At 41.4% G+C, this 21,617-nt stretch overlaps 1 protein-coding gene across 4 annotated transcripts in view; it reads right to left on the bottom strand.

The window, feature by feature from the left end:
* The window catches only part of LOC106947964 (coiled-coil domain-containing protein 136-like), a 34,053-nt gene that overhangs the window by 8,653 nt on the left and 3,783 nt on the right, over positions 1–21,617 (bottom strand). For all 4 annotated transcript variants that reach the window (XR_001425079.1, XM_015033340.1, XM_015033341.1 and 1 more), the window contains exons 2-7: positions 8,891–9,214; positions 4,812–4,886; positions 3,147–3,452; positions 1,855–1,972; positions 1,232–1,511; positions 1,011–1,142 (exon numbers count right to left, since the gene is read on the bottom strand). Coding sequence is in view for 3 of the 4 variants with exons in the window: in XM_015033340.1 (XP_014888826.1) it covers positions 1,011–1,142; positions 1,232–1,511; positions 1,855–1,972; positions 3,147–3,452; positions 4,812–4,886; positions 8,891–9,214 (1,235 nt within the window). In the remaining variant the exon portion in view is untranslated. The remainder of the gene's footprint in view (positions 1–1,010; positions 1,143–1,231; positions 1,512–1,854; positions 1,973–3,146; positions 3,453–4,811; positions 4,887–8,890; positions 9,215–21,617) is intronic.

Below are 21,617 nucleotides of genomic sequence, written 5' to 3'. Positions count from 1 at the left end.
AGGTAGCAACAAATGGGAGACAGAACCTTTGTGCAACTCAACACTCACTGCTTCTGTAAGTCATGAAATATATATATATATATATATATATATATATATATATATATATATATATATATATATATATACATTAGTAATAACTGTGCGAAATAGAAATTTTAAAAAATTCAAAAATATTTTGATAATCAACATTTATTTAGTCGTCCATAATCTTTTTTTCTTTCCCTTCTTATTTTCACTTGGTTGTGTTTTTGTCCATCAACAGTAAGCACCATTGTCACAGAGGTCAGGACACAGACACCGGCCCAAAGAGGGAAGCAAAATGCTGATATGAGCCGACAGGCCAGATCGGTTCATATCAGAACATGTATCTCCACAGTATGGGACACATAAAAAGTGGGCAACACACACAGGACACAACGAGGTGTAATGTGAGTGCTATGCGTTAGTTGTAGCTGCAGAGAAAAAAAGCATTTCTTTCATTATGCAGAAAATGTCTGGTTTGAAAACTAGTTTAGAGTACATGCATGTCATAAAGTAAATGCTAACATTTTTAGCTTGTATTTGTTCAGAATTGCACTGTGCGTTGTCTTATAAGCATATTCATACCCCTGGAATGTTTTCACAAATTTTATTGGGATTTCATGCGACAGTCCAATGTAAAATAGTTAATAATCGTAAAGTCAAACTATTCTCTACTTGACACCAACGTCGTAAATTGCCTTAAAAAGTTACAAAAACGCAGCAAAAGATGGTTCTGCCAAATATTGACTTCGGCAGTGAAGAATAAATACACGGTTTTCAGAAATCATTAAAATTCTTCCACTTCACAATCTTGTCGGTCTCTCACATCAAGTACCAATAAAATACGCAGAAGTTTTTAGTTGTAATATGTAAAATCTAAAAAAACAAATGGGTATAGGTACCACTGAAAAGCAGAATACACACCTAATGCTAATTTGTAATTCATGTTTTCCCCATTTTGACAGTGACGTCTGGTCACTCCTCACCTGCGAACCCCCTGACAGCTTCTGCAGCTCCGCCTTGCAGCGCTGCAGCTCCTCCTCCAGCTCCGCCCTCTCCCTCTGACTGCTGTCGTACAGAATCTGCAGCTCCTGCAGCTCCATCTTCAGACCGTCACACTGGGGGCGGAGGGGGAAGATCCAAACCTTTTGTTTGTATTTTATGTCCAGCCTCTGATCCATACAAAACATGTCGACAGATTAAATACCTCTCTCTGAACCTGCGAGGCCTTCTCCTCGGCCTGTTTCAGCTGGTCTCTCAGCGAGAAGATCTCCCCGATCCCGCCGTTCCAGCTTGTCGGCGTCACCGGCTTCCCGTCGAAAGAGATGTTCTTCTGGATGGAGGCGTCCACCAGGCGACAGTTCTCAGACTGGGTCATGGTCATGTAACTCCCGGTCGTGACCTCGCCTGAGCCAACCTCGCCCTCCTTCGCCTCTTCTTCGCCCTCCACCGCATCCTCCTCTTTGAGTGACAGATAGACGCTGGAGCTGTGGAGAAAGTGATGCAAAACGCCATTTCGAATTTGCTTGGGAGAATTTGTTCCAACACTAAATGGTGGCGTTTAAAATCTCAGTTGTTTCCAATTGCACATCAACTAATAACATCGTTTCAGTATTTATGCATCATCAAGCTAGGTTTATATGTACAGCACATTTAAGCAACAAGGCAGTTCTGTGCTATTCCAAACGAGCTGCGGTAAATAAACAGGTGGGAGGTATTTTTTTACAGGACACATGGCAGCGCCTCGCCTCGGGGTAGTATTCCAGAGGGTATCCCCACCAGCTGATGAAACGAGGACAGCTCATGATTGAGCAGCCATTGACCTCTCACCATGTTCTCTGTCTCTGCAGCAGCTGCAGCTTCTCCGTGAGCCCCCTGTTATTTTCCTTCAGGGTCTGACACTCCTCCCGCAGCATACGGCACTCCTCCTTTAGCAGGTCCACATCACCTAAAAGAGACGACGGCAAAAGGTCAGGAGACAGAAGGGCTTGCATTTTGCTCATGAAAAAACATACTGTCGTCATCGAAGCCTATTAATAGACTACGCATGCCTTAGTGTTCAAAGAAATGCCTCATTTTTCTCATACACTGCTAACTGGTGCACAGATTGTACTTGGGAGGCTTCAGGAAAATTTGTCAATAATCGGCAACGAAATACACACCAAAATTTCTTTGTACTGCTTCCTAGGATTATGTTATTGAATTTTGGTCTGACTACTGTGTTATGTAGTATGTATGGTACGGTATAGTGCAGTATTGTATGGTACAAAATGGTACGGTATGGTGTTCTACGGTATGATGCAGTAAGGCATAGAGTGGTATGAAACGGTATAGTGCAGTGCGGTTTAGTATGGAATGGTGTTTTTCCTTTAATCTTAATCTAATTTGTGCTCAATTTGTATAAAAATTGCTACATAAAGAAAGAATTTATTTATTGATTGATCCAAAACCCTTCAAGGAGCTGAATGAGGTACCCGCGACTATGTTTCTGGAACTGCTGGGGCTGCGTGAGCAGGACCTTTTTAAGAATGATGTATCGTGTTAGTTTCCTTCCACGCAAAGTAACGGCGTGTAAGCCAGAAGTTTAGATTTGGTTTCATCATCCAGCCAGAGCGCGCTCTACCGCATGTTCGCCAGGTCCTCTGTTTGCATGAACAATAAAGTTGGGCTGATTTTTTCTTTCACTGGAAAAAAATGAAACAATCAGAGAAAACCGTGAGATCCCCTTCCTCTGGCTCAGCTGCTGAACCCAGCGGTGAACTGCGTCCCTCCCCGCCATGACTTCATGTTCCTGGTATCCAAACGACACACATGTGCCACACCCCTTCCCAACAATTTGCAATCACATCTGTATGATGTATTATTTATTGAAGCCTAAACCTGATTAATGTACTTGACAGCGGGATGCTAACAAGATGTGAGGGAGGAATACGAAAACACTTGTGTTTACTTGATGGCTCATCAGAGATTTTTTGTGGTTTTTAGAGAATAGGATAAATTCGATTTTAAAAGCCAGCCTTTCACTCTGTCTCTTACTGACACCAGGTCCATTTGTAAGCAATATTTGTGTTTTTTATCTTTTCCTCTTTCTGCACCGCACAGATTCCTCTTTGTGTCCTCACCCTCTCCTCTCCTCTCGGCCTCCCGCCGCTGGCTCTTCATGCTGATCTCCGCCCTCAGCGTCGTGATCTCCAGCTCGTACTCCTGGGTCTCCTCGGTCAGGCGCTGCAGCTCGGCCCGCCGGCGGCACAGCTCCTCCTGCAGTGACGCGATGTCGTTCTCGCGCTCGGCGGCGGCCTCCTCCGCCGCCTGCTGGAGCAGGAGCACCTCCTCCTGGGCCACGCGCAGCTCCTCCTGGGCCTCGGCCAGCTCGCTCTCCTTCTCCTCCTCCAAACTGTTCATCTCCTCCTGCACAGAGCGCAGCTGGGCTGGGGTAGAGCGGGGAGATGTTAGTGCTTCTTTATGGAAGGCGTGTGTGTGTGGGAGAGGCTGTGCTGTCAACCTGAGTGTGTACGTGTGTGTGCATGTGTGTGTGTGTGTGTGTGATCTCACCTGAGCTATTGCTACTGTGGGTCTGTGTGTGTTTCTGTGTGGGTCAGTGTGTGTTTCTGTGTGTGTTTCTGTGTGGGTGGTGTGTGTTTCTGTGTGGGTGGTGTGTGTTTCTGTGTGGGTCTGTGTGTGTTTCTGTGTGGGTCTGTGTGTGTTTCTGTGTGGGTGGTGTGTGCTTGCAGAATGCAGAGCTGATGTAACTCAATGTAACCTTCTTATAGATTTTTCAAGATAAAGTTTGGATTGTTTAGTAATTACAGGAAGAGAAAATTCACTGTCGAACGTATAACTTCGATATTTATATGCCATTTGAGATCTAAAGATATCAAGAGCATTGTAAGTAAAATCTATTATTATAATTATCTATATTAAATCTGTAAAATTGGCTCTTCTTTCTTCTTTCCTGTTCTCAGATTAACAGAGAAATTTGCAAGTCAGACTTTAACCACTTCAAAATTTTATTTTAATAATTTTTGACTGTCGAATACAAAAATATCAAATATGACAACTGTACAGTAAGTTTTTTTTGTTTGTTTTTTTTTTTACATTATTACCGAGACATCATCCCTGAGCTTTTGCCTATTTATCCTGGACTTTCATAACACTTTAGGTGAACTATTAACAATAATGTTTCTTAATCTACGCATCTTCTGACATTTCATGTTTGAAAGTCAAATGTTGTGAGGTTTACCATGGTAACACATTTTGCTGGACAGCAAGCTGCTCCCGTCATTTTTGCAATAAACAATAATATTGTTGATTTGAGACAATTTTTCTAGTCATATATTGATAATGCCATAACAGTGTGAGTTTGCCTCTCACAGGCTAATAAACCCTAAATTTGTAAAGAACTCTTAACACTGGGATATATTTGAAAATATATTTCAAAAATCGTCAATACAAACACAAGAATCAAAAACAATAAATAAAAACCACGCCCAACCAAAATCAAACATAAAGTAGATTACGAAGTCTAAACATAATCGCCCTTCAAAACTTAATAATCAGAATGAAAATGATTGAGCTCATTTTAATTCACATTGCAATTAATTGGTTAATTACTTAATGCGACAGGCTTATGTACAGCTGCTCTGATGATTCAGGCTATTCAGCTCAGTTGAATGAGAAAGCGGCATTCGGTACGACCTGTATAATTTAGAGTGCAGCACAAGAACCTTCTCAGTTTAAAAACTTACTCCAGAAAAGGTGAGATGACAAACTAAAGGTTTCGGCGATACCTTGTAGATTCTGGATCTGTCGAGTGAAGGCCTCGGCCTGATGGGCGCTGGCCAATCGCTCATCCTCCAGCAGACCTGAGGACATGTGAGAAAGAAGAGATGAAGAGCGTGTGAAGAGGTAAGAGAAAAGAAAACACACAGAGAGACTCGATAAGCTGCTGGACCCTGATGCATGACTGGAGGCCACAGTGAAAACCTTCAGCATATTTCTGTGTTGGTGTTCCTGTTATAGCAGCTCATAACAAGAAAAATTTGATTTGTTTTTGGTTGCTATTTTCACAGACTCATTTCACTGCTATTTTTAGTTAGGTTTTTTTTTTTTTGTCTCGTTAGCTTTTGGCTCCTGTTTGCATAATTTGTGCCAGCTACGTTGTTTTCAACCAGAGTTGTGGTGTTTTAGTGCTGAGGACAGACAGCAGACTGCTCAGGCTGCAACTGGGTGACAGACAGAGAGGACAAAATGCCTCAGGACAGTGCAAACCCTGTATAAATATGACAGGTATTATAATCCAGGCAGTGTTGAGTTGCCAGGTCTCTGTGCCTTTAACCCTCCCGGCTGCTGGCCTCAGCCAAGGTCACACGTCTTATTCAGTGCAACCCAACGCCATTTTTAGATGTTTAACAAGCGTGTTGAGTTTTAAACTCCTCTTTAGTTTGTCTCATCCATAAAGTCCAGACCAGTCCACTTAGAACTGAATTGAGTTTTCTTTTGTTTTCTTTCATTTTTTAATTACATTTTGTTTTGAAATGACATTTTTTTCTAACTTATTGCTTTAAACTTTCCAACAACGATTCTGTCAAATGAAATTTTAATTCAAAACCATGTCGATGTTGTTCATTTGCCGACATCTTTCCCAAAGTTTCTACTGATGTCTGTAGTTACGGGTTTAAACTGTTTCAGTGTTCAAACTTCCTCTTTCTTCTTTCAAATGAAGGCAGAGTTTTATGGCAGCAGATCTGTTTTTTAAGGGAGATCAGATTATTTTTTTTAATATGGTTTTATTATCCTGAACAGGTATAAAAGTGCCCCAGGAGAGTACCTTAATATCTACAGCCAATATAACCAATCTGAGTCATGCTGTAAAAAAAAAGAAGAAGAAAGTGTCCCGTATGTCAATTTTAGGGGTTTTATTAAAAACTATCTGCCGTTCCCCAAGTTCTAAAAGTATTTTAATCTAACACCAAGTGTACTAAACCAGCCGTGCACTGGGTGATCAGGTGTCCTTTCAGAGGGACTGCAAAGCCTCTTTAGCCTTGGCTCAAATGTTTAATAGTTGCAGCTGTGGGACAGACACCTAGCATTAATTTTCATCATGTCACATCCAATGGGAGTTAGAAAAGCAGACAACACACTTCAGAGTGGGCCTGGGTTTAAAGCCAGACGACCACGATGATGCAATGTTGCCAAAATATGAGCAAGAAAAAACATCGCATAAGTTAAAATTTGTATCTAGCCCTTTTTTTTTTTTTTTTGCTAATATGCATAAATGAGATCCAGTTAAACAAATTGTTAGAGAACATAGCTGAATGGTTAGCTATCAAGGAGCACCGAAGACAGGTTGAGGATGAAGTTTAAAGCAGGATTAGGGAATAAAACAAAAATGCAAACGCTTTACACAGTTTGTTGAGAACTGTGCCAAGTTCTGCTTGCCGGAGCATGACGGTGACAGTATAGTGCTGAGGGCATGCTTTTTGTCTGCAGAGCCAAGGAAGCACATCAGAATCCACGTGGTGGAAATTGTACTATCAGCAGGAGAAAAACCCGAAATATTCAAACCAGACCAAATCCAAATAACTATCCACAGAAACCTTTAAAAACCTCTAGATTTTATTTGTGCTTCAACAAAGTATCGACTCAGAGTGGCTGCAAGCAAATTCAAGCCACACGCTTCCGATTTTTATTTAAAAAACTGGCATCACTTTGTCATCACCTTCACAATTATCCGCCACTTTGTGTCGGTTTACCAAATGAAATTTGAATGACTAGCATAGGAGGCTTCAGCTAAAGCAGGGGGGGAATTTAAATAGTTCAAGGAACTAATTATGTAGATTACTGTGAAATTTAACGGATGCTGCTATGATCTGCAAACACAAAGTGTCAGGAGTGAAACACAGGAACCATTTATTCAGAGCAAGAACTCATTTTCTTTTAAAAACAGACATTAAAATACCATTTACTCTACCTTGAAGCTTTTGCTAACGTGCCTCAACGTGCTTAAATATGCCTTAAAACAAAGACGAAGCCAAAATATAAAACACACCAAAATAATCAATAATCTTTCTTTCTGTCAAACTGAAAAGCATTTCTTTTGTGACCCGAGGCATGCAGAATTACCAAGGTCTCCAAATATGTCTAATCAGCTTCGCCTTGATTACACTGTTAGAGAAAAACGCATCTGAATCATCCCACTGCGAGCCACACCGCGTCTCTGGCTGTTCCTCACCCACAGCCATTTGTCACCGTGGTCCGGGACACTTGGTCTAGAAGCTTCTCTCAGTGGACGCGTGGTTGTTGGAGGACCGCCCCCACCACTGCCAGACAAACCGCTGAGCTCATGGTGAACTCTTATGCTCACTCTCATAAACACAAGCTGAGCTCAGAGCGGCCTCGTGCCTTCGAGCTGAACTCACTGCAAGGCTCCCTCAGCGTTAAGACCGTCATTTCTAAGGTGTGACACAACACCCCGTCTACCAGCTACGAGCAATGGAGCTGGTCACTGACTGCATTTAAATGAGACTCGTCCGTCTTGAAAGGGAAGTTCAGCTGTTCAGAAGAGAGCGAGCGGGTTTTTTTCTGGGTTTTTACATCATTTTTGGGGGTTTGCTGGGTTTGAAAGGCATCTTGTTCAAAGTAAAGCTGAGTCAAAAAACTTAGATTTTTTTTTTATTATACATAAAGTATAGTTTTAAACCTAGAAGGAATGCTAAACATGATCAACTGAAAATATTGCTCAAAATATTTTATTGGTTAGAACCTTTTTTTGTTTAGAGTTGAAAGACAGTATTATGTCTTTCTTCCTTTCTTCTTTTCCTTTATCTTTCTTTACCAATACCCTTTGTATCTAAAATACAATTTTATACTTTCTGAAATTGTCTTTAAATTTACATAGTAGGCAGAATTGTGAAGCAGAATGAAAATGATAAATGACAAAAGATACAGATTGCAAACAAGAATATTATAATAAAGTAGGTTGTGCATTTGTAGTCTGCCCCCCTTTACTCAAACACCCCTTAATAAATTAAGGGGTGTCAACAGGTGTCCACCTGCATTTAGCTCCAGCCATCATCTTACTAACTTATCAACAGCTTCACTGTCCCTGTAAGAGAAACATCAAAATCCCCACAGCATGATGCTGCCACCAACATTTGTTACCATTGGCTCAAAATGGTGCACAGCATCCAAGGTTTCCCCCAGAAAACCTACTAAGTTTTGGAGGGCTCGGCAGTCATTCATCCAGCGGCCCGCCGTGTTTTTGAGTTAAAAATTGTTTAAAGTTGATAATTATGTGTGATTGGAAAATTACCTGAACACCAACTATAAGGTCTTAAAAAATAAATAAATAAATAAATAGGCAATGCTAAGCCTGGTGGCCCGCCAGGCTTAAAATACAGTGGAGGAAACCCTGGCATCAGTGTTCCTCCACATATGTGCAGCACATCTGACTTTCTTCCACAAGTTTCAGTTGTTTCAAACATGACAAACTGTAAATTGTGTTTTTTTACAGCTTCTATGCATCAGTTTTCCATGAAGATCAGATTTGTGGAGTCCTACTGAGAGATTCTTCCACTTGATCTGTGCATTTCTGCAGCTGCACAGATAGAGATTATCATTGCATTGAAAACTGATTTAGCATTTCATCTTCCACCTAATCACACCCTGTGGTCTACCACATAAAAACATAAAATACTTGTGCGAAAATCTTGAAGTTGAAAGTGGCAATGAGAAGAGCATTTGTCTGAAGGGCATTAATACTTTTCCAAAGCACTGTACGGTGTGTTGATTAGTTGAATTATGGTTCTCCGCATGACGAGCGACGAGTTTATAAATAAGGTTTCCATATCAAGGCTGGATGTCTCACCTTGCAACTCATGGAAACTTTCCTGGTGTTTGTTGGACGTCTCCCTGGCCTCGTCCAGCTCCAGCAGCAGCTGCAGAACCTGGCCCTTCAGCTCCTCCAGCTCCTGCTCCTCCGTCAGCAATTCCTGCTCCTTCCTCCTCTTCTCCAAACCTTCCTCTTCCCCTTCCTCCTCTCTCAGCTTCCTCTCTTCCCCCTCGTCCTCCTGGGACCGCTCCTGGTCCATCTCCTCCTTCTCGTTGTCCTCCTCTAGGACGCCTCTCTCTTTGGCCGTCATCTCGTTGTCCATGTTCGGGCTGCTGGTGGCTTTCAGATCGCTGGGATCATCTGATGGAGGGATGCGGATAATAGAAAGAGAGATAAAAAGGAGAGGTTGATGTGTTATGAAAAAAAAATCTCTGTCATTCTCTGGATTCAGCCATGCTTGAAACAACAGCACCATCTTGTGTGATCCAAGTGGCACAAACTGTTTTGCGCACCAACTCTTACTCCACTTATGTCATCTGGGGATCATGAAAGAATCATAAATATCTGCCTGTGAATCCGTATTTTACAGGGAGAAAAAAATGACAAATGTCTGAATAAATAGAAATAAAAAAAATCACAACACGCACCTTAAAAGCAACTTACAGCATCACAATCAGGATGTAGAGTTAAAGCCATTGAGCTGCACTGTGAATACAAATATTCAACCAGTAGGTGGAGTGAGTTAGCTGACACATTGCGGCAAAGAATGCAAAAAAAAGGTGGGGGTGTGGGTGAGCCAGTGTGCTGAAGCAATCACTATGACTCACCATTCAGCAATGCACCTCAAAGTCCATAACAACACCAGCTACCACTCATAGTAAGCCAGATGAGACACATGCGACTCTCACATTCACACAGCCTTTACCGAATCCTTTCTTTGCTTATTTCAAAGCCTGATAAAAACATGACTGCTTTATGTGTAAAGAAAAAACAAAAACAAAAAAACATGTTAAAACTGAGGTAGAGCAACGCAAAGAGGCTTTATCTAGATGTAAGGAGGCCTGCACAGACAAAAGGAGATGATCGAGGCCTTTCCGATCAGTTGGCCGAGACTCCTCCAGGGGGTTTGGTCTCTTCAGGGAGGGATGTTGCTCACGCTCCTTTTTCAGTATCACTCCAAAGAAGTCTGCTCACACCGCAGATGCGCTGACCCGCCATCGTTTCCCTCTCACCTCTCGGCAGCGCGCTTCTTTTAAGGTCGAGTCCGTTTCACGGCTAAATGAAGACGCGGCGTTACAAATTTGTGTCTGAGTGCCACAGAACTGCCGGTTAGTTGGACTCAGAGAGGGAGAGTGAGATGTGCAGAGAGGAAAGAGGGAGCAGCAGGGGACGGGGTGGCGTATTAACTACAGATCTGCCTAATTAGGAGCCATACACACCGGTGTGTAATCATCACTCTGGGGATGCTTTTGCTTCTTGAGATAATTATTTATCTCCCTCCCTCCTGACTGGATGTAACTCTAGTGCAGAGCGGGGAGAAGTTTAGAGTGGGCTACTTTATGAAACAATATCCCAAGCTTCCGGTGTTTTACAAAACGTCTTACCAACACTGCAAATTCCCCTGTGAGACATGGTGGTGGCAGAATCGTACTGTGGGGGGTGGGTGGAAGAGCAGGGAGGTCAGACAGAGCTACCGTAGCAGTTTAAGTTAACTAAACTCTACTGAAAATCAGATTTATTTGCCAAATTTAGCGTAATTTGCAATAAATACATGGTACACAAACAGTTAAAATAGTTACGTAGAACAAAAATCAAAAGAAGTTGCTTCAAATTCAACCAGAAAAAACGTATTTCCATTGCTACCAACGTCTCTAGATTATTCAGCCCTCTGAAAATAATTCTTTACAAAAGTAAAAACACTGCAAGGTTTGGTTTCAGGCACAATCCAGGATTTCATTAGTTGTGACAAGTGTCATTGAGATAGCAAACCTCAAAAACTGGTTTGTTACACTGTAAGTTACAAATATAAGTCAAGAAAATTGTCCACAAAGAATTGGCGGCAGCCGCTGAGGTTTCAGTTTCCATCGTAAGGTTCATAATGGGTCTATCCTTGAACTCCAAGATGCACAAGCCTACTGACCCAAAATCACAAGATCAGTTTCATAAGTAGAGCAAAGTACTGGCCAGACCTATCACATTGAGAATCTGTGGCAAGAGCTGAAAGTTTGTTAAAAATACGCTTCATCCACTCTGACTAAGCTTGAGCTATTTTACAAAGAAGAACAAGAAGATTTTCAGTTTCCAAATGTACAAAACTAGAAGAAACATGCCTCGTAAGATTTGCAAGTGTTATTTTGGTGAAAGGTTCTGCAAAGTATAAACTCAGGAGGCTTTAGTAGAAATACTGGTTATTACAAAATGAATAATAAAAAAAAAGAACTAAAGGAGTGTGAATACATTTGCAAGGCACTGAATTTGCATGGCTATTATGCACATGCAAAACCTGCACATCCTTTATACTCAAGAGACCCAATTTCTCTTTTTTCATGATGTTGTTAATTCAAAGAAGGCAGCCTCTGAGGGGAAAGTGAGAGGTTTCGTGAACACAGGGCTATTTTGTCATTAAACTTTGATGCTGGTGTAATGAGTTAGTCATAAAAAGCCGGAGCACAGTAGCAGGGAGGGAGGGTTAGCTGCTTGTACAGCCAGCGGCAGATAATGGCCATCAAGAGACTGAACACTTCTCACTGAATATTGCTCAGATTCTCTAGGATGTATCATTAGAAGAAGGATTCGCTCTTTTAAGTAGTCTCTGCTGTTTCTGGGAGTAATGCAGCATCATTCAAGCTCGTTTTCGTGCCCATCCATCCATCCAGACAACCTACACATCCCTCTCCTTGGCAATATACTCCAACTCATTCTGGGGAATCCCAACACAATGCCAGGCCAGATGGGATACATGGGTCTCCTCCCAGTGGGACATCCCAGTAATTTCTCCAAAGAGAGATGCCCATGAAGCATCCAGACTGGATACCAAAGAGATCCTGAGGTTCCCAAACCAGGCATCCTCCTCTCAATGATTATGTCTTGAGATCCTATTTATGAACACCTCAAGCAGTACCGATGGCAAGAGGCCTGCCTGGTAGAGTCCAACCTACATTGGAACAGGCTTCACTTTGTGTCAAGAATGCGGACATGTCTCTTCCTTTAGACATACAAGAATTGAATAGTCTTCAATAACTACCCAGATACCCCATAATAATGGAGTTACCTTCTCCCAAGTCCTCAGGCTCCACCTTCTCCATGGAGGACATGGAGGCCGACTTAAAGTTTGAGGTCAACCAACAACCTTTCTCCACAGCCTCTCCCGAATTCCTCCTCAGCCAGAGACCATGTCAGCCACTTAAGGAGTCCCTTTAGTTTTGTACCCATACTGCATGCAATTTTTTTTAGCACATCTAAGTTATAGTAGTCTGTTAGTTTAATTAGTATGTTTAAAAAAATCACATCAACTCCATAACACCTTTCTTCAAAAGCACAACCACACCCATAGTGCAACATTCATTATTCGAAGCTCCTTAAATAGAGCTGTTTCTAACTGCGCTGCACACATTTAATGGCTCACTTCTATTCCTCACTTCAGGCACTTTTGCAACATCATTTTTTAAAAAAAAACACAGCGATTGTCACAGCCTAGCTGATAATAAGACACCTTCTACACAAAGCGACTACAGGTTGCAAATCCTCTACTTTATAAATGTTACAATGGAGAAAGTTCACATCTTTCAGAGAGTTTCCATCCCCCACAGCTCTCACTCAGGTTTCCTTCACTGAAGTGTCAGTCATAAAGATTTTCAACTACTTTCCCCCCCTCTAATGACTCAGAGAGGGCATCAGTCTTGCAGCTATTAAATGTGACTAGTGTGGCATTTTAAGACTTGTGGCATCGCAAGATTTGTCGGAAGAGTGCTCAAGCAAATTGGTATAAGCTCATGCAATGACTAACTCTTATAAATTTTATAAATTGAAAAAAAATTGAAACAATTTTAAGGTGGAAGAGAGAAGACTTTCTGCATGGATAGAGTTGGCTGTGCTCACTCTGGATTAAGAATTTTATATTCTTTTTGAACATCTCAAAATGTGAATCTATTAAAGAATATTAGATTCAAATAGGATTTAGGAATATAAGATTCATAATAAGATATAAGATTCATGACAAAATCAGGGATGTCCTACTTGTGAAAATTTTGCTTGCTCATATAATCCAGGATGGTCCCGTTTTGTTGAACTGGGGATCATTTTTGTTCTGAAATTGAGAACTCTTCAAACTTTTCAAAGGTGATGAACCCAAACAGTGATCTACTGCTGCTTCTCAAACAGAATAACGTCTTTTAACAAATTAATTCACACGGATTAACTGAACCTCGTGATTTCTATTTTTATTTTTGCTCACTGGCACCCAGCAGGTCCTGTAATGAGTTTCTGAATCCTCTGACTACAATAAATCATTATGTTCAGAGTACAGGCCTGAAGGGTATTTTAGATCTGGCCGTGCCCAAACAATATGGGAAAATTAAGCTTCTCTCTGCTGGAATCAGCTCCGCTCCTAAAGTAAACGTTGTTCAGAGCAAAGCCGCTTAATTTTCATTTCTCTTTCCAACTGCTTCTGAACAGCATGGCATCTTAACTTTGGTGTTTTGTATTTCAGTAGTTGAATTTGAGTATTTTGATCTCTGCATAAGTCCATCTATTTTGTGAAGGCTTTGGACGTTTGTTCAAGAACATTAAGGAGCAAACAGCATCACAGAGGCCAAGTAACAGGGAGAAAGCTGTAGAGAAGAGACTACAAATCAACACGTCAATCATTCTAGGGCTGTAAGGATTCCTCGAATGATTCGAGTTCCTCCATTATTAAAATTCCTCAAGGAAAATTTATCTTCCTCAGAAAGAGAGAGAGAAAGAGAGAGAGATGTTGCTCGATTAATCGAAAACATAATCAATAGAGTACTTGATTTCTAAAGTATTCTATTACAACAGCACTAGTTCAATCCATTATCTGAAAAATGTAAACAGAGTGACACACATACCAAGACATGACTGTCCACCTAAGCTTACAAGCTTTTGAAGTAAAAGGCAATAATAAGAGAACAAGAAAAGTCCCATGGTGAATCTGAAGGAGCTTCACAGATCCACAGCTGAGCTGTGAGAATCTCTTGATACTTGAACTTTTGGTAAATGGTGATTGGTCCAGAAGACCCCGAAGCATTCCCACATTCATTCACACACTGATGGTGGTAAGCTACATCATAGCCATAGCTGCCCTGGTGTCACTGGGCTCTCTGACCACCACCAGCAGGAAAGGTGGGTGAAGTGTCTTACCCAGCGACACAACGACAATGGATGGAGTCGGGGCTTAACGACAGGGCAAACTCCTACCACTGTTAGTGTCAATATTTTGGAAGATGGACAAGAGAAAAGCCATTGTTGAAAGAAAGCCAGACAAAGTCCCTATTAAAGCTCACCACAAACAACTGAGCAAACGAGCAGAAAAAGGGTCTCTAGTCAGATAAAACCAAAAAGTTTACATTAGACGAGAAATACTGTGTATAAGAGAAACCTTACCCTGTGCCTCACTCTAGGATGAAGTTGGAAGTTTCATGATTTGGGGATCATCTTCATCAGCAGCAACAGGGAAACTAATGTGGAGATAGATGGAACCAAATAAAAGACAATCTTGGAAGAAAACCTGATAGAGGCTGCGAAAGATTCACCTTCCAGCAGGGAAAAGACCAGCCATAGCTACAAAAGAATGGCCCAGTCAAAGTCCAGACCTATATCCAATTCAGAGCATATTCATGATTACTATTCACATATATGTTCCCTATTTAATATGACTGGACTTGAGCGGAAAGGGCAAAAATGGCAGTGTCTGATAAAAGTCTTGGATCTGCAATTCCAGTGAAAGACTCACTTGTTTAAATGTTTTCATTATTGTCCTTGTACTTTGCAAATAGGCACCACTTTGTGTTGGTTTATCACATAAGATACCAATAAAACACAGTAATATTTGTGGTTGCAGCCTTACAAAATGTGAAAAAAAAAAAAATTCAAGGGGGCTGAAAACCTTAGCAAAAAACTGTAAATAAGTAAACTTTCTTTTCACTATCTAAAGCCCCCACCTCACCTTGAGAGCGAAAGTCAAATCGGCTGCGGTCACACCTGCGGTACCTGCACTACTGGTCCTCGGTCACGCTGCGATCGCGTTAGACACGGGCGCAGCATGCATGCGATGGACAGCGCAGTCATCTCAGCAGCTCCAGGCGGAGGGATAGCTTTATCTGTGTGCGGCACATTCCCTCCTAATCGCATTGCAGCAGAACACATTCACCACGTTGGAACAAACAATCTGTCGCTTCAGAAAAAGAGGGAAAATATGCAGGTCAAGAGCTTTCTGTAGGCTTCTCAAAATACCTGTCTGAAATTGAATTTGCACATTAATGAGGCAACACAGCCTCTTTGTTTCGCCTCTGATTGGGCGCTCAGTGTCGGAGCGGCCAACATAATGGAATTTGCACTTTGCAAATTTGAATAGAAAAGTGAAAATTTGGCAAACAAAGGCGTGCAGTGAGAGGGAGGGATGTGACGCATACAGACAAGCTGTTCAGAGAGGAAGGTGCAATTCTGCTGCTGTCACGCGCACGACAAATAAAACCTTTATATTAACTGTTCTGACAGGAAACGCCCATAAAATTGAGATACAATGAATTTCCGCATTTTTACACACTCAATTCCCCCACACAATTATCCCATTTGGCAAGAACTCTTGTTCTCTGAACAACAAACCCTCTCAAGAAACTTGACAAATGGTCCGAGGTGTTGAATCCAAATGTGACCAAGCTCCTCCGTGAAGAAATCACAAGACTGACAATCTGGCAGTCTTTTACAAGGCAATACTTTTACATTGCCTTGTAAAAGTAATCACATCCCCCAGCTTTTTAGCATGATGTCTCATTAAAACCCCAAACTTTTTTATATGGTCACTTTATCTGAACAAAGCAGTGCATAAATCGGATTTCACAACAGGAAATTCTAATTATATTGTGTCCGTTTGGGTCTTTAACACACATCGCACGTATTGCCAATGAAAAATTATCTTACTCTAGTTAAATCAGACATTTTGCTTCTGAATAGAAAAGAATTGAAGAGTATGGCAAGACAAAGGTGCCACAATTCACCCCTTTTCCAACTAGGAAAATCACATGCAACCAAATGTGAGGCCTCCACAAAGAAGACCTCTGGGTGATGAACCCAGGAGTATCTCCCACCATTATTAGTATTTTCATACTAAACAATAAATACATAGTTTTTGATGAACTTCTGATGCTACTCATGTGTTGATTTAATAATCTAAACTACTAAATTAAAAATATTGCAAGAAACTACCTTCTGAAGTTAAATTATTAAAAATTATAAGAATTTATTCTCAGTTTAAAAAAATTCATATTGGTTAAAGTGAAACTCAACCCCAAATCAACTCTTTTTTTGCTGATAAATTGTCTAAATTTAGGGTTCCATTTTTATGTTTTCATGCAAATTTAGACATTTTTGTGAATCCCTTCTGCTCTGACTACTGGTGAGGGTATGATGCTGAACAGATGACTGTGTGAGACTGGCTGCAGTGCTGAGGAAGCAGGAGAAGCTAACGGCTGCCATCGCTGCTAGCTCAGGACGGACAGGCTGCCCGCAGTGGAGCGTTGTCGTCATAAAACCCTCCAACAACACAGAAACAGAGTTGCTAGATTTATCACTAGTTGGTTTGGAAAAAAAAAAGTTGATAGAAGGGACTGAAAAATCGATAAATATAGCCACAAAGCTCCGCCCACTTTGCTTGAATTTTTCTAAATTTGCCAGAGGTATGGTTTAGTTTTCAAAGGGGAGATTGTTACAAGTTAAGCTAGGAGGAGGAGATTGACCTTCATAGTAAGACAATGACCCCAAAGTCTTCTTCTACCACAAGCTGATTTATTGATCTTCCCTTCAACTCTAACCAGTTTTGCTATCTTGCTTGATAAAATGCATCCCATCATCATGATGCAGCCACCATTATGGGTTGGTATGTCCTCAGGCTGGCACTTTCCCACTAAAAATAAGCCAGACAGCTCAATTTGAACAAACAATACCTTTACTCTAGCTTCAGTAAAGGGGAATGAATATTAAGGCAAGTCATAGATTTGAGGTAATTGAAAACCACGTTTTTTTTTTTTTTTAAATTGGTACTCTATTTTGTACAGAAAATCTACCAGTTTTATGATTGTAACGCTACAAAATGTGGCAATACCATTTCCAGGGCAGAGTGAACACGTTCCCAGTGGAAACCAACGTGACCCAGGTGCTTGTAAGGCTACAGCAGATTATGTATTAAATATGGATGGAAATTTGCAGGAGGAGAAATTCAGAAGTGAGGAGCTGTCATTTCACCCTAACGTCTTCTGACAGCCTCCATCTAAACTCATCATTTCACATCTCGGAGCCAGGTATAATATGATCCGAAGCAGGGTGCAAAAATATTCTTTGAACGCCAGTGTGCACTTTAGCAATTTCCCAGACTAAATAAAGTCTGATGTTGCTATTGTGAGAGCAACAGTTGGCTGCGAAAAGCAACAACAGCAGGCTGAAAACTGGAGATACAGCTTTTCACAGGTGCGGTGTGATGGCGCCTTGTGCTGTAGCACAAAAATATGATTAGACAAGTCTTGGTGTCAGTCGCGTGTGTGTGTGTGTGTGTGTGTGTTCCAGGTTTTTATATCCTTATGGGAACCTATTTCTGTCTACAATGTGGGGTTATGGGGACCATTGCTCCTTGTGGGGACAATTTCTTGGTCCCCATGAGGGAAATTGTTGTTTTTGGGTTAGTGGTTAGGTCTGTGATGGTTAGGTTTAGGGTAAAAGTTAAGGTAGAAATAAATGGAAGTCAATGTGAAGTCGCCACAAGTGATGAAAGCACGACTGTGTGTGTGTGTGTGTGTGTGTGTGTGTGTGTGTGTGTGTATGTGTACGCCACATATGTATCTAAATCTGTGGATACCCTGATTGCAATAGCTTCTGTATGCACCGTAGCCTCTCTATATCTGCGAATATCCAGAAATTAAGGCACGTGTTGAATAAAAGAGATGACTTCATGTCTAATAGACTTACAATGCATCCACAGAGTATATTGGGTATTGTTAGGCCTAAAATTATGGCCTAACACTGGATTTCTACTAGGGGACATGTTAGAAGAAGGCACTTACCAAGGATTGTGGTTTGGGGTCTTTACAAACCTCCTTCGCTTTCCACAGATACCATTGGATCGGTATGTAAGAAGCTTGGAGGCCGGACATACACATGCCGGTTTCTTGGTCTTAATAAAGACATTCCTGAGCAGTTTCTGAGACCCCACTGCTTTCCTGCTGGTTGGGGGTTTGGGAGGTACTATTGCAGCAGCATGCCTGTGAGCACCAGAACGAAAGACTTTAAGGCCTTTTTAAAGCACTAACAATGCATTGCAAATTGTTGTATTGCCTTTAAACCTTTTCACATTTATCCAGGCTGCAACAACAATCCTTCATGTTTCTTCAGAGTGATTGTATGTGATACACCGACACAAAATCACTTCATTGTTAAATGAAAGGGAAATGATGCCAGATTTTCAAAAGTTTGTACAAATGTTCAGAAAAAAAAAACAAACATTTACCTTACATTTGCTCTTTGTACGGTGTCCTTGAGTGCCAGAAAGGCGCCTTTGAAATAAAATGTATTATTATTATTATTATTATTTGTATTGAACCTCCCGCCGGCCTTGTTCTGCTTTCTAGAACCGCCTGTTGCTGTAATAGCAGCTGCAAGCCTTTTGAAGCATGTTTTTTGTTCCGGTGAAGGATAAGTTAGTCTCTATGAGATGTTCACATTTTGGAAAATTGCCTGACAACTTAAGCCTGTTTTACTAATCAGATCACTTCTAAAAACAGATTTCTGAAGGGATTTTTTCTCTCTCCACGGCATCAGAGTAAAGGGGTTGATTAAATATGCGTGACACATCTCAGATTCTTATTAGTAAAAAGTTTTTAAAACCAATATATTTACATCTACTTTGTAACTACGTGCAGCTTTGTGTTGGTCTATTATATAAAATCCCTACAAAATATGTTGCATTTTAAAATGACAAAGAAGGCAGAGCTTAATTAGCATGATTTTTTTTTTAACAAGGTGCTTCATCACTTGCTTTATATTTCAGATTATTAGTGCATCTTATGGGCAGCAAGACAGCCATATGTTCAGCATGTGTATACAAGTGCGGGATGTGTGTGTGTGTGTGTGCGCGCGCGCGTGTGTGTGTGTGTGTAGGAGGTCATGCATAATGCACACCGACCCCCTCCTGCTCCAGCTCTGAAAGCAGCCCTTGCTCTCTCTGACGTCGTAGCTTTTCCCCTGCCCTGCCTCACTTCCTCAGCAACACACAACACAGGGGTGAGGGGGGGGGGTGAGGTGTGTGTGGGGGGGGGGGGGAGAAGAAAGGGAATTGTAAGTAAGTGAATGGGAGCGTCAAGTGAAAACAATAAGAAACATGTAAGGATAAGGAGCTCTGACTTCAATCAGAGCTTCACATGCTGCTCCCTCCTTGCCATTAAGCTGTAATCAGGAGCAGCCATGTGCTCAGGTTCATCCCCACCGCGACCCCTGCAGACCAGCGCCGAAACATATGGATCGTCTCCATGGTAATTCAGTTGGGTTTTCGCTCACGGGTTGGCGTACCATGGAAACCTGTCTGTTTGTCATTTCTGCTTCTTTTTCTTTTCTTTCTTTTTTTTTATGTCTAAACCGCCTATCCTGAGTGCTCTTATCAGGAGTCTGTTCACCGGGGTCAACTGTGCAGGAGATTTGCTGACTCCTGTGCTTAGTGAACAGCTAAAAGCAGAGATGGAGGTCCTGTGGGGTTAATGTGAGATTGTCTCTTCCTCTTTATTGTGCTTTGAGCCTGAGAACTCCGGGGATGGCGAGGAGCAACAGCAATAAGGGCGACTAGAAACGCCAGGCACATTCATTTAGCTCACTGTGTGAGTTCAATAACAATAATAATAATAATAAAAATCCATGTTTGCACTTTCCTAAAGAAATAAAGGGAAAGTGGGTCAATGGAAGAGAAAGAGGTTGCGGAATGTGTCACAATTTGGCCTCATTAAATGAGCTTGCGAAAAAACTGTGCGAGTCTGGATGGGTGATTTCTGCAGGGATTGTGGGTTTGGAGGACTTTGCGCATCCGTGCGGTAATCCATTAGGAGGGACGAACAGCAGGAAAGAACAAGGCATGAAAAACAAGTGATGCAGCAATAATCCGTTTGATCACATATCAACAAATCCCACCTGAGAGCAATCTCTTTCCGAGGTTTGACGTCACTTCAGTCGCACAAAATGAGAGAGAGCAACGCAAAGTCACAGCAAAGCTGCAAAATTTCGGAAAAAGAAAGAGACTAATGGTGAGGCGGGGCGCGCTAATGATGGCGCTACAATGCCAGCCCCCCCCCCCGAGAGGCTGGAAAATGTGAAATCAGCAGAAAGGAGCCGCCCGAGTTCCCAAACTTTCTCAACTCACTGGAGAGCTTCAAGAGTTCTCCCATTATGGAACAGAGCAGCGACAAAACAACGTATGGCCCACTTATTTTTGCAGAGTGCTTTGAAATCGTTTTTTTTAAATGAAGCACTTACATGTGCGCGAAATAAATACGTCAACATTTCTCCTATGTTTCGAATGGAAACATTTCTCGTGTTAAATCCACTCTGTCAGTAACGGCCCAATTAGTCAACACATTTAAAGAAATTGAAACAAACAAGTTTATCAATTAAGTTATGTGTATACAAGCAATAGATATCAAAATTTGAGAGAGCGAGAGAGAGAGAGAGAGAGAGAGAGAGGCAAGAGAAAATTGCTGAAATCTGTCAGTATTTAAAGGGCAATGTTGCTTCTTACTGCACATTAACATTGGCTTGTGTAGTCCTAATTGGTGGCCTATAAAATGTTTCTCATTTCAATCCATCCATGACAAGCAAAAAGCAAAGGGATCCTTTCTAAACCTTTAGAACATTATAGCTTGTAAAATATACCGATGGCATTGCCAACAGAAGCATAACAAAAGTTCAAGTTAGCAGCACCGGGGCCATAAAGTAGAATTGTAAAGAACATAATTTGCCCTCAAACGGAGCATAACCATTTGCTCTTTGCAATATATTCGATGGAGGAGTCTAAAACAGTCAGAGGGAATCGTTCGACAGCCAAATTCCACTTGCAGAAAGTTTTGGGGGGTTTTTTCAATGAAAACAAAAAGGATTCCACTCAATCTCAGCGGCCTCTCGCTGCGTAATACTCCACCGCTGAAGAAAAAGCATGTTGAATCCCTTTTAGGTTTTACTTCAGAACTTTTGAACTGGTCAGTGAAGCCAAATGAATTGGGTTAATTGAGATAAACACCGAACTCTTTAGACATCATTGCACACAATATGCCTGTAAGAGGAATGGCATTGCACAGAAACTTCCCAAAACATCACGGATCAATAAAGTTTGGATCTGGGAACATTACGGTTTTGGGCCATCTTTCAGTATTGAAGAGAACTGACACTTTAATTAGACATAACCGAATGAGAAAACCGCGTTCAATACTTATTTCCCCCCAGTGTATTTCGAAGGAGGTCACGACAGATCAGCCGGAAAATACCCCAGGGCTGGAAAAGC

The sequence above is a fragment of the Poecilia latipinna genome, unplaced genomic scaffold (genome assembly GCF_001443285.1).
Source record: "Poecilia latipinna isolate Pla-1442-1.1 unplaced genomic scaffold, P_latipinna-1.0 Scaffold265, whole genome shotgun sequence".
NCBI classification, from domain to species: domain Eukaryota; kingdom Metazoa; phylum Chordata; class Actinopteri; order Cyprinodontiformes; family Poeciliidae; genus Poecilia; species Poecilia latipinna.
This window is presented reverse-complemented; position numbering and strand designations above follow the sequence as displayed.